This window comes from Pleuronectes platessa, chromosome 1 (genome assembly GCF_947347685.1).
Source record: "Pleuronectes platessa chromosome 1, fPlePla1.1, whole genome shotgun sequence".
Lineage (NCBI taxonomy): Eukaryota > Metazoa > Chordata > Actinopteri > Pleuronectiformes > Pleuronectidae > Pleuronectes > Pleuronectes platessa.
Window position 1 is genome coordinate 19,593,855 of NC_070626.1, and position 12,131 is coordinate 19,605,985.

Consider the following 12,131-nt stretch of genomic DNA (forward strand, 5'->3'; position numbering starts at 1 on the left):
ATATGTACTAACTCCTGTCTGGAGCATGTATATGGCTCTATTGAACTGCCATAAAGTGTTGTTACAACAATACTTCACTTATAAAGAGTAAACATGAGACCAAAGAAGTATTCAAATAACAAATCAATAGATAAACCTTGGCACGGCTCGGTTCAGACCTGCAGAGTCTGTACAGGCTGCAGGACACAGGCTGTATGTGGGATCTGACACTCACTATATGTTTATTAACTTTTTATGTTCTTTGAACTATATAAACTAAATATTAAACTACAGACCGACTGAGAAAGTAATACAAAGTGTGCGTTCAGAAGAAGCAGGCCCAACAGGTTATTATTGCTATTTGGTTGTTAAAAAAAAATAGGAAAACAGGAATATTTTGAATTATTAAAATATTTGGGAGAATGAAATAATAAGTAACACACTTTAACCTCTTGATTTCATGTTAATTTCTTGTGCAAAGTAATGATTTTATAAATTATTTAATTCCCAAGGGGCTTTTATACATGAGTTTGCTCGCCTCATGCAGGATGTAACATTAATTATTTGCACTCTGCATAAATGCATAAATGCAGCTGCATGTCTTTAAAAGCGAGAGCGTCATCTAGTGGTTAGTAGGTGACCTGAGTGAGGTCAGTTAATGAGAAACTCTGCTGCGGGTGGGGCTGCTGCGCACACACACACACACACACACACACACACACACACACACATACACACACTCACACACACACACACACACACAAACACACACACACACACACTCACACACACACGGACACACACCATAACAGTAAACCATCACAACAGATAGACCTGGGGTGTTCAGGTAAATGGTGAGAGTCCAGTACAGCAACAATAAAAAACAGGAGGAAGTATTTTTTTTTTTTCGTTTTCTTGATTTTGAAAAGCTGTCCCAAAGAGGTTTCTATTAATTCATTTCCATGAAAAATCACATATACAATAAATACCACATTAACACAAAGGCAGTTTTCCTTTATAAACATTACCGGCACACAGTTTTAATATTTCACAATCCTATCATACTTTACACTCAGTATAATTTTCAGCATAAGTATCTCCAACTTCACAAAGAATACTTTGAATGACACAACTTTTCTAAAGATTTTGCAGTTCCTGAAAAGCAGCATTGTAAAGAAATGATCACACAATAATGCTGTATTGAACTGCAGCAGAAAGAAGGCCCTGCAGGTCACTGGCCTTTGTCGCGGCCCTCTGTTTATATTTGTGTCCGCAGAGAGGCCGTGCGGCACCACAGCCTTTAATCCGAGCTCTGTGCCACTGTGTTGATTTACAGCAGCACACAATGAGAGCTCTGTTCTCTGCAGACGTGCCACAGCTGGGACCTCTGGGCATGACCAGTACGCTGCTCGCTCTTATTCTGGTCAAACAGCAAGAAAGGTCACAGGGAACCGAGCTGACGTGTTCATATTGAGTTTGCTGCATTTATTATTTTTCCATTGTTGTGATTTTCTTAAAAACAACGTAATGGAAAAAATCTGTCGCTGAACCTTAGTGGGAGGCAAAAGTCACCACTGAAAACAATGTGGTGAACACATGGCCCCTTCCCTCATGGTCTTCCAAGTTTTTTCAATTAGTCAGTCAGGTAGTCAGTCAGTCAGTCAGTCAGGCAGTTAGTTAGTTAGTTGGTATCTAGCTCTGGTCATACATGGCAAAAGTAATTCAACAGGTGGAGAATTACAAATTTGGTGTGTAACAGTTTCCTCTTCTTCCAAGGGAGGCTAACTCAGCAGAGAACATTTCAGAGACACCTGTTCTCCATCGTGCAGGGGCGGATCCAGGGGCAGGGCCAGGGGGCTCTGGCCCCATCTGAAATCAGATTGGCCCTAAAGTGCCCCTGTCCTGTTGGTCTTTCAAAAATGGTCACTTGCAAACATGACTAGCAATAAATTAAGAATTTTAATTTTCTAAGCTATTTAAAAAACACTCTTCTTGGGCAAGGATTTTTTTTTAATGTATATTCGATGATGTGGGGCTTTGCTCAAAGCTGTAGAGCAAACAGTGAACAAGGAGTGACTTAAATATGCATTTAACTGAATCAGGACTCGTGCATGGACGTCCGTCACATCATCGGCCCCTCTGTGCAAATTGTGGCCCCAGATTCCAAATCCAAGATCCAGCACTGCCGTCATGTGAAGATACTATTTCAGCTCAGTCTTTCTATTATGAAATTCCCTCTTTGTGTTACCACAGCTCAACAAGACCTTAACTGTTCAGTCTATGAATGTATAACTACTTGTTTTGTCTGAAGGAGACGTATGAAGCCTCCTATTGGCTCTAGCAGAACGCACATGTACGTTATACAGAATAGGGACTCTGGAGTTTGTTCCCCATCACTTTCAAGAGATCAATGATGATCACATGTGAGCTTTGTTTTCAAACCAACCTGAACAATGTGAACCTGTCCTTTAATTCCTAAATTATCAATGTCCTGTGTTGGTCTTGTAAATGTTATAGTTTGTTAACAATGATTGTAACTCTGTGGTCTTAGAGCATCCACCATGGGAGGATGCCTATCGTAATTATTTATCCCTTTATTACACTCTCTTATACATATATGCTTTATGGTTGATGTGATTTTACTGTTTTACGACACTATAGATTGAGTGTTGAATCTTTAAGCTATGATTAGAAATTGAAACAACAGAGAGGACAGAAAACATGAAGCACGTCTGGTGGCAGAGAAGTGGATGATCTAACTGTTCGGAGCAGAAGGAGCAGGAAGCTTCTTGGTCACGCTTCAAGGACGCGAGCCATTTCAGTTGGCCCAGCAGCCATGACAGGAAGTCAGCCTTCAGACTTGGTGGTCCCACTCCTACAGAACACATGCACACCCACCACCGTCACCATTGGCCCGACGCACTCACATCTCCTCTGTTTCTTTTTGAGAGATGACAGTCGTGATTTACGCTGCTTCACTGTGCTCACCACCGACAGAACAGCAGTCAGCAGTTTTCCTCCGAGTGTCCCCTCTGACAGGAAACTGAACTGGGATCAGACCCCTCAGGATGTGATGAGCGATCTCACGCTCGCATCTGCGGCAGCATAATTCCGTGCAGATGTACAAGAGGCTGAGATTTACAGCTCAACAGTCCTGCAGGTTCAGAGCAGCATTCTCACAACACTGTTGGGATTGACTAGCAGATTCAGTGAGGAAGTTTACGGCTGCGAGTATAAAAATGTGAATAACGTCCCACTGAAAAGTAAAAAATCAACTGGTCCCTAAATATCTATTCTATATCTATCTATATTCTACTGTTGATAAATATTCATATTCTTTGCCTTTTGCTGGAATGGCTTTCATACAGATATTTGTCTTCATCCTGCATGGATATGAATATGAACAACAAAGGAGCATGGCGCATGTACAGTATACTGCTAACACATTTTATTAAAAATAGAAACATATATATTCATATTACTTTTCATACAGACTACAATGGTCCACTGGCATTATTTTCAAAAATGAGTCACGTACTATGAAACACTTATTTGGCCTAAATCCACTGTAGAAATGTCTTCTAAAAAATAAAACAAAAAATAATATGAAGTGCTAAATCCGCCCCCGCGTTTCTGAGCACACCCTGCTTTATCCTTCCTGTTTATTTTCATAAAATAAAACTTTATGGCGAGGAGATCATTTACACATGAAGAATAGATGACAGAAACAAACATGTTTGTTCAGTGAGAGAAATAAATGCACATACAACTGAGTTTAAAAAAAGATGGCACATTTATTGCAACATAAATGTTATATACATTGTTTTTCTGTTGAAAAGACATAAAATTCGAATTTTCAGTTTTGTTTTGAATGTGCATCGACAATACCTTTGACATTTGACACAAGAACATTTCTTTTATCATTCGAATCTTTAACGAGACAGAAGAATTAGATGCAAGTCGCACTTTTAGGAATCTGGATCTCGTACGAAGCCTTTTTAAGTTCAAGACTATGAGCAACAATTAATTTCATGCTCTTGAGATGCTATTTTATTTTCTTATAATAATGGACAGGTTATGGTAAATAACTGTACATTTTACTATCTAATATAGTAAAATAAAGTAAGAAACTTTTTACTCAAAACTTTTGCTTTCAAAAATCTAGAAAGAGTAATATTTAGAATTCAAGAAATATTCTTACAGTATTATTGTATAAAAGACTAACTACAGTGAAAAATAAGCCAAATGTTTTTTTTTTTCATTTTTTGATTTCATTTTTTATATATTATACAAGGGAAAGCATCTGGGAATACAGCAAAGTCTAACTTGGCAGACAAAAGCAAATAAATGAAGGACAGGAAATAACAAAAAAATGAAGGAAAGAGAGCAGGAAGTGACGAACATTATACCCTCAATCAACGTCTGCCAACATGAATACAAGCTTTTGAATACTGAAATGAAGAACAAGGCCATATTCAGTCTGATGATATACAAAAAAGAACGGCTTAGGTTTGTTTTACAAAAACAAAACATTTGTTAAACGGTAGATATGTCATGTAAACTCTTGTTGTGGCATCTTTTGTAATTTAAGTCCCTTATTTGTGCAGAATACTTATTCTGAATGTGGCAGCCTTGTTTAAGGTGTAGATAATGATAATGATAGGAGACAATATACAAAGAAATAAATGGAATATAAAGCAAGTCTTAAGACCAAAGACTTAATAAAAGGAGAAACGAAAAGCATGCACACTCATAGGAAAAAACTAAAGAAAGCCATGAGCAATGTCTTGAAACATAAAAAAAATCCTGATAACTGTTTTTGTTCAATATTATGCTACACTATGATATTTATCAAAAACATATGAAGTGTAGAGTCTGGTTTACTGTATCGAGTATATCACGGCTTGGATCAAAACACTGAAAAATAACTTAGATGTTTTCTCTGTATTATAAAGCTGGAAGCCTCAAAAAAAGGACCGGTTAAAACACAAACAAGTATAACAAACTTTAACTACTTTTAAAATTGTATGTCTTGCGATATTAACAGAGAAGAAAACTGAAAAAGTGGATCTATCTTCATCAGGCCAGGATAAAGTGTGGTCGTCGTTTTTGATTTGTTTAAATTCGTCTTCACTTCTTCATTAAGCAATCTTTCTACAGCTAGTGGCGGAAAAAATGTAGAAAAAAAACAAAAAAGCCTCCTGTGTGCTGACGTCAGGAGCGTGTAACTGTCAGGAGGCTGAACAAAGACGTGAATCAGAGGAAATGTGTTATTGTTTACATTTAACACTAAATGGCGACGGAAGCTGAAGGGCGGTGAAGTCCACTTGTCCTTTAGTTAAGACACTAACAATATGCAGGGAATGCTAAGGTTCTGTATTCTCACTGCTCACTACAGAGGAAAAGAGACAGGCTTAATCTGAGCTTTCAGTCAAACTAGAGTTTGCCACTTGTCTGGGCCCTACAATATTGTTGATGCCAATGCAGTCGGGCCTATTACTCCACTGGTCAGCAGCACAGAAAGCCATCTAACCTATGCAGAAATAAACAGGGTCGTTTTGGTGGCAGAACGAATAAAATATAAACATAAATAATATAGTCTCTTTTCTTTTTTTTTGAATGGGGGTGCTTTAGTCTTTCAGTTCTAAAAGCTAATAATAATTTTTAGTCATCACTCTAAACCGGCCAATAAATTAATGTCAATCTCATAAGTGCCCAAATATTTTCCCGTCATTCAACCCGGACTCGCCAAAGATCTAGCAGGGTGGAGTGCTCCATTTTAATGGTGACACTGGCAAACTATAGACTGAAAAGCTGCATACTTCTTTGATGTACTTAACTTTCCCTTTAGACACACACTTTATAGCTCAATAACATAATAAATAGAAAAAAAAGAAACAGACAAACAAAAAACAATTGCTGTTACAATGCATTCGTCAATTCAGTTTAGGCACGAGGCAATTTCCACACACGGCTTGAAGAGATTGCGAGTCTCTGATTGTTCAGAAGCAACACACTTCTTGCAGACAGTGATATCTGCTGATGATTTTTTTGTGGGGAGAGTTTTTTGCGAATGGAAACTGGTCACAGGGAGCTGGAAGCTTGGTTCTTTCTCTGTCTAATAGGACTGGATTCTGTTAAGTCTTGTGGTTTTGCTTCAAGTGGTCTATCTCCTCCAATTGGTGTCGAAAACTCTGTGAGTCCCGTCTGTCGCTGGGAAGAAAGGTTGCCGACTCCAAACAGGACAGAAATGAGGTGGATCACTTTGATCTGGAGAGAGGAGACGAGAAATACACTAATTAGAGGTGATCGTCAATAATCACACTAACTACATTCATAAATATCATCAATATTTGTATCAATATGCTACCAATACTGTCTGACATAATCAGGAACTAAATGATAAAATCATTAATCATTCAACAATCTGTTTAGTTGTGGCTACTGTGGAATCAGGAAAAATAAACAAACAAATAAAACAAATAAATGAATAAAATTACTTTACAGTTCAATGAGGTCTGCAAATGAATTAAAACCACATTTAAAAAGATACAAATATAAAAAATAAAATGAGTTTTCAGAAAACACAATATAAGATACTTACTTTGCCTAAGATTCTCAGATTAATCAATTAATGAATGAACAGTCGCCAGGTGAATTAATACTGAAAGTAATGGTGAGTTGCAGGAAGTGAGAGTTACCTGTCTGCTGCTCAGATGTGGCCCATTGGGTTGGATGCGTCACTCAGGCCTGGATGACCTCCTATGTGGCCTTGATGGGAGTCACTGGAGCCCCCACTCACCTTCTCCTCCTCCCTTCTCTTCAGGCAGGCTGCTTTGGGGTTCAGATTCCGCTCTGTAAGTGTATGGGGACAGGATTCAAACTTTGAGGATGTGACCCACAAATTACCACATGCAAGGACGTTAAGCGTTGTTGAAGGATCAGCATTTGAAGCTGTGACAAAGCGTGAGCTAGCTGGACACTGACCCCTGACTTGCTGCTCCAAGCTGAGTATGACAGCCACAGCCTGATGGAGGATGAGCAGTTTAGTTTGGGGCTTCTCGCTCTTCAGGTGCAGTTGGCACATGCGCCCCAGCTCCTTGAAGGCCCCGTTGATGTCTCGCACCCTCAGCCGTTCACGGGCGTTGTTAGCCATCCTTCTCTCACGCTCACGTTCAGCCTTCTGCTCCGGATTCAGCCCTTCATCTTCATTGATACTGTGGGAAGAGGAGAAATCCAGCTGAATGGCACATCTGGTTTATAACTAAATGCACAAAACAAACTATAGATAAGCTGTAGATTGAGAGTAACGAACATAGAAGTCTTCCCCTCTCTCCCTCTGACTGAAAGTGGAATATTAGTAAAGACCATCAACAAAGATAAATTAACTTGACACTCTCCTGCCCAGGCTTTATCACCACTTTCTGCAGTGTGACTGCTTTAGAAAACATCACAGTGACTTGTTGACTGAAAATAAAATTGCAGGATCAATCCTCAAGGTTTCAGTTCAAATAATAATTTTCTGCCACCAAACCAAACATTAGATAATTTTTAACTGTTTTACTTAAAAAATATTTAGTTTTTGCATCTCGACATGCTGGTACCTCGAGCGTGTGCATGATCGGGGGGTATTCATATCTCTTCTATCGCTCTCGTCATCCGACTTGTCGTCTGCGGAGAGGCCGTCGTTCATGTCGTCCTTGTCCTGTTTCTCCATCTTCAGCTCCAGGCCGCTGGGCAGCTGGCCAGCCAGGGCCGAAGCAAGACCTGCTGAAGACAATGTAAACATAGACATAAAGAAATAAACTCATCAGTGTCTATATAATGTTATGTCTGAGACACAATTAGTCTGCAGGGTTGCACCAGACCTCTGAATGTTTCCAACTGGTGGTTGAGTTCTGCGCTGGACGTGGAGCCGGCACTGGGCAGGCCTCCATGGCTGTTGTTCAGGCTGGCAGCATCGTCAGCGTGGGCACCACCCTGCTGCAACACAGACAGGAGGGACATGGGACAGGAAGAAGACAGGCTCAGGAGATGGGGCACAAAATAGTCAAGAGTGGAGAGAACAGCCAAAACTAAAAGATTCACTTGTTCTAAACACAAAAAAAGAATCGTCAGTGACATGGTCCATCCACATAGGTCAAGGATTTAACTTTCAACATTAAATAACAACTAATGGCTTTTGAAATGTTGATAAGATTCAGATTGGATGCTCTTTGCAGTCTGTATCTCTTCATATGAAAAGTGCAGGGTCTACTGAGTCATACCAATCTATCCTTCTCAACACTTGGGGGTGCTTTAGTGAATTGTTTCAAAGCAGAAAGCTGTGCCATGAATAACCATGAATGGAAAACATAACAATAAAAGCAAATAAAAGACCCATGTAACAATAGCTTCAAAGAAAATATACTTTATTACACATTATGGAAAATGTTCCCTTTTATGTTACATTATACTTCACTGTTGTGATGTTCTCAGTCTCTGGGACCACAACAGAGAACAAGTCTGTTTCTCATGTCTCCAATGAGACAAATCCTCAAGCTCATCCCACTCAGTCCGACCATTTCCTTTTTATTTCATCCACAATCACAACATAAAACTGGTCAGCTCCCACCCTGTTATACCCTCCTAGTTCCCGAGGTTTGCCACATGTTCTCCAGCTATTTGATTCCCTCTTTGGTAAACCGGGGAGAGGCGGGGAATCCTCACAGAGGGTGGAGGGAATCTTCCCTGTTTCTTGTGGAATGTGATCCCCAGTCACTGTTGGCCTCTGTTAACCCCACCAGCCCCCAGCCCCTCCCCTTCCTCAGCGCTACGCTAATCTTTGCGGTGCTCTCAACAGGTGTCCAAACAACTCTTTGTCTGGTGAAGGAGGAGGGAAAAACTGGGGCTCTGGCAAGAAAAGAAAGCTGCCATTTTCATGGCTGGACCTGATTAGCATACAGCTGAGGATCTCTATTTGGGTGGAGGCCGCGGGTTCAGACACACGTTTCCAACGATTCAGATCTCCTCAGTTGTTAATAAGAAGCAATGAGAAAGGGAGGAAGGGGTAGAGGGTGGAGTGTCAGTCGGAGTAAAAAGCCTTGGGCTGTGCTGGTCAGTCCCGACTGACGGGACCTCTCTCCACACAGGAAGTCCTGTGTTAGTGCAGACACAGTATGTTCTATCTCACAGTCGCAGTCGGTCAACATCACTGCCACAGCCCAGCTCTCCTTAACAAATACATCAAACTTAGCTCTTCTGACAACCACAGACAAATTCTTGTTCAGGGACAAACCAAGCTTCTCTGAAAGATCCAGCAGCTTCAGCACCAATGTCCAGACAAGCAGAGACAGAAAACACACTGAACTCCAACAAACCGAGACTTCAGAGGCTTTTCTAATACATTCATACTGGCAACACTGGACCAGAGACAGGAAGTGAAAAGCCTGATAAGAAGAGGGAACAAAAACAGTTCACCTTTAGTGATCACGAAATGCCCAAGTGACAGTTGAAATGCATTAAATATCTATTTTATTTAAAAACAACTTATAGCTGAGCATCAGAAGGGAATATCTTGTGTGTGCTTAGTGATTATCTAATTCTCCTTACAAGCAAAAAACCAAACATTCTTTAGCTTCAGCTTCTTGACTGTGAAGAGTTGCTGCTCTTCTTTCTCTAATCTGATAACAAAGAAGCAATTTGACAATATCATAATCGTAAAAAAATTGAATGAGCATTTAATATTTTGAAACTTTGCAAACTAAGCAATTAATTGATAATGACAATAATAGCATAGTTGGAGATTTTAAAAGTAATCTGATCATCTACCCATTAAAAGTGAATGAGCATTGTTTCTTTTTGTATTACTGTATGTGACCTATATTATTTTCAAACACCTCCAGATTACCGTTGGACGAGCCGTAACGTTTTAACTTCGACTGCAGATGTCTTCAAATCTCTTGGCTTTTTAAAGTGAAATACCTCAGATGGAGGATGAGTGAACACATCCTGATTCATACTGAGTCCTGCTCTCCCCTGAGTCTCCAAAGGCTTTGACTTTAACTCTAAAAAGACTGCAACACACAAACACTTCTTACACCAAAGCCCAACTTCACTCCATTACGCCTGTTTTTCTCATTTCTCTTCCACCCTTGTGTATACAGCCGCTCTTGAGAGGAGGGTGAGCCTTCGGCCAGCTATTACACTTATGGAAAATATGTCAGGATATATTCGACTGTTCATGTGTGGGAAAATGTGTAGTTTTTACTCATGCTGGGAAATCTGTTTTTAACAGGTGGGTGAGGCTTCATTTGTTGATGAGTCACAAAAATACCAATAAAAAAATGAGTTTTCTCTCTTGCCTCATGCAACACTCTAAACACACAGAAAACTTTGATTCTCATACCATCGCTGCTGTCCGAACCAATGCCGAGGCGGGAAAGTTAGCTCCAATGCCTGCTATTGGCCCGTTTTGCGCCTGTCCCAGCAGACTGTGTATGTCGCTGGGCAGACTGGTAGTGGAGCCCACTGCATGGTTCCTCAGAACTAGGATTGCATCATCCAATCTGTCCAGACGGTCCTCCATTCGAGACTGGAGGGACCGGAGGGATTGAGGGGCGCAGGGTTAGGGAGAGGGAGAAGAGAGGAAAAGAAGGACAGAGCAGCTTAGTATAAGCACATTAGGACTCAAATTGAAAACACTGATTGTGTGGTGTGGACTTGGAAACAACAACAAAAAACTGAAACATAAGATAAAGAAGGCAATTCAAATGCAAGATCAACAGAGCCATTCCAGCTTGAGGTTTAGAAGTCATCATGTATTTTAACTGAATAACAGACAGATCGCTACAGCCAATTGAGGTGCTTCAACAATTATTTAGAATTTAACTGCACCTAAGATGATTACTTCAAGCTGGAGAAGCTCAAAATACAACATAACATGACAATATGGCAACAAATAAAAAAATTAAATAAAACTGCATTTCTCTGTCAGGGTTATGGATTGCAGGTCGAGCAAAATGAGGAACGCAAAGATGTATGAAACATGTAGTGATTAAAGGCTCTATCTGAAGAGTACCTCGCAGACATCCTTTAAGAAAGACATGGCATCATGGAGATGCTCATGCAACTGCTGATGAACTCGGTTTTTCTGGCAAAGTCAAATAAGAATGAGAGAGGATTATGAGAAAAGATCAGAATCTATAAATACGAGAAACACACTGTGGACAGATTGTTTTTGTAAAGACGCAGACAATAAGCAAGCATGCTGCATCCAACCATTCACTCTATGGAGATTTTAAAACATTAAACATTACAGGTCACATCTTCAACTTTACATTCACTATCGTGCGTAACGTTTATTTGCACAACTGGCTTCAAAGCCAGTTGTGTTTTGAATTCTCTTTTGGAATATATGTAATTCCTGTGTTCTCCATTGTCCGAGTTACCTTACGACATAAATATACTGCAACTCTCGTGGTTATATCTCTAAAATCAAGCCATGCTTTCCAATAAATCTAAACAATATGAAGCAGTTGACCACTTTACAAGAAAGATTTGTGGCTACTTTTCATAATACAGAAGTCCAATCTAATATAAACTAGTGTCATTGGCCTAAACCACTAACAAGATCAGTTATTTTGTCTGGAATCAAATTGTTGACTGGCTTGACTGTTCCTAGAACTACTAAGACTTTCTAATGTCCCAAATAGTTCTGACTCAACTACCTAACTGTGATCCTTGCTTTTTCTACAGTACACGCCCCCCAAACAATCCTGACAACATTAAAACAGTAATATAAGTCATTTTAAACCACTAAAGCTAAATGACTCTGGAATATTGGAATACTATTTAATTCCATTAGTCATGCAGTTACGATTCAAATTTGGGGTTGCACATTTTTTCCATTATGGCCCACAGGTTGTCAACAGCCTGTGAGATGACGTCAGGTGGCCACTCCTTTTTATTTTGTCCTTTCGCCACTGAGAAGTGGAATGAATCTGACACTGTGAGAAGCTACTGCGATTTACTGCAGGTCTGTTGTTTCCTCCTCAACACAAAAATCAGCTGTTTTAAGTAGTGACACATAGTGACATAACATGGCTGATTGTGCTGCTGAATTAACTTCATACGTGTCATAAAGCACGTGAACGGCAGTTGCTTTCATGGCG

At 39.9% G+C, this 12,131-nt stretch overlaps 1 protein-coding gene across 2 annotated transcripts in view; it reads right to left on the reverse strand.

Annotated features, from left to right (window-relative positions):
* Positions 1 to 3,753: 3,753 nt before the first annotated feature.
* The window catches only part of tcf12 (transcription factor 12), a 70,479-nt gene continuing 62,101 nt past the window's right edge, over positions 3,754 to 12,131 (reverse strand). Inside the window, exons 15-20 of one of the 2 annotated variants that reach the window (XM_053414756.1) lie at positions 10,367 to 10,552; positions 7,848 to 7,962; positions 7,584 to 7,746; positions 6,967 to 7,196; positions 6,681 to 6,834; positions 3,754 to 6,249 (exon numbers count right to left, since the gene is read on the reverse strand). In XM_053414756.1, the coding sequence (XP_053270731.1) occupies positions 6,692 to 6,834; positions 6,967 to 7,196; positions 7,584 to 7,746; positions 7,848 to 7,962; positions 10,367 to 10,552 (837 nt within the window). In that variant the 3' untranslated portion in view covers positions 3,754 to 6,249; positions 6,681 to 6,691. Of the gene's footprint in view, positions 6,250 to 6,680; positions 6,835 to 6,966; positions 7,197 to 7,583; positions 7,750 to 7,847; positions 7,963 to 10,366; positions 10,553 to 12,131 lie in introns of both variants that reach the window. The other variant, XM_053414680.1, reaches the window with a different exon arrangement.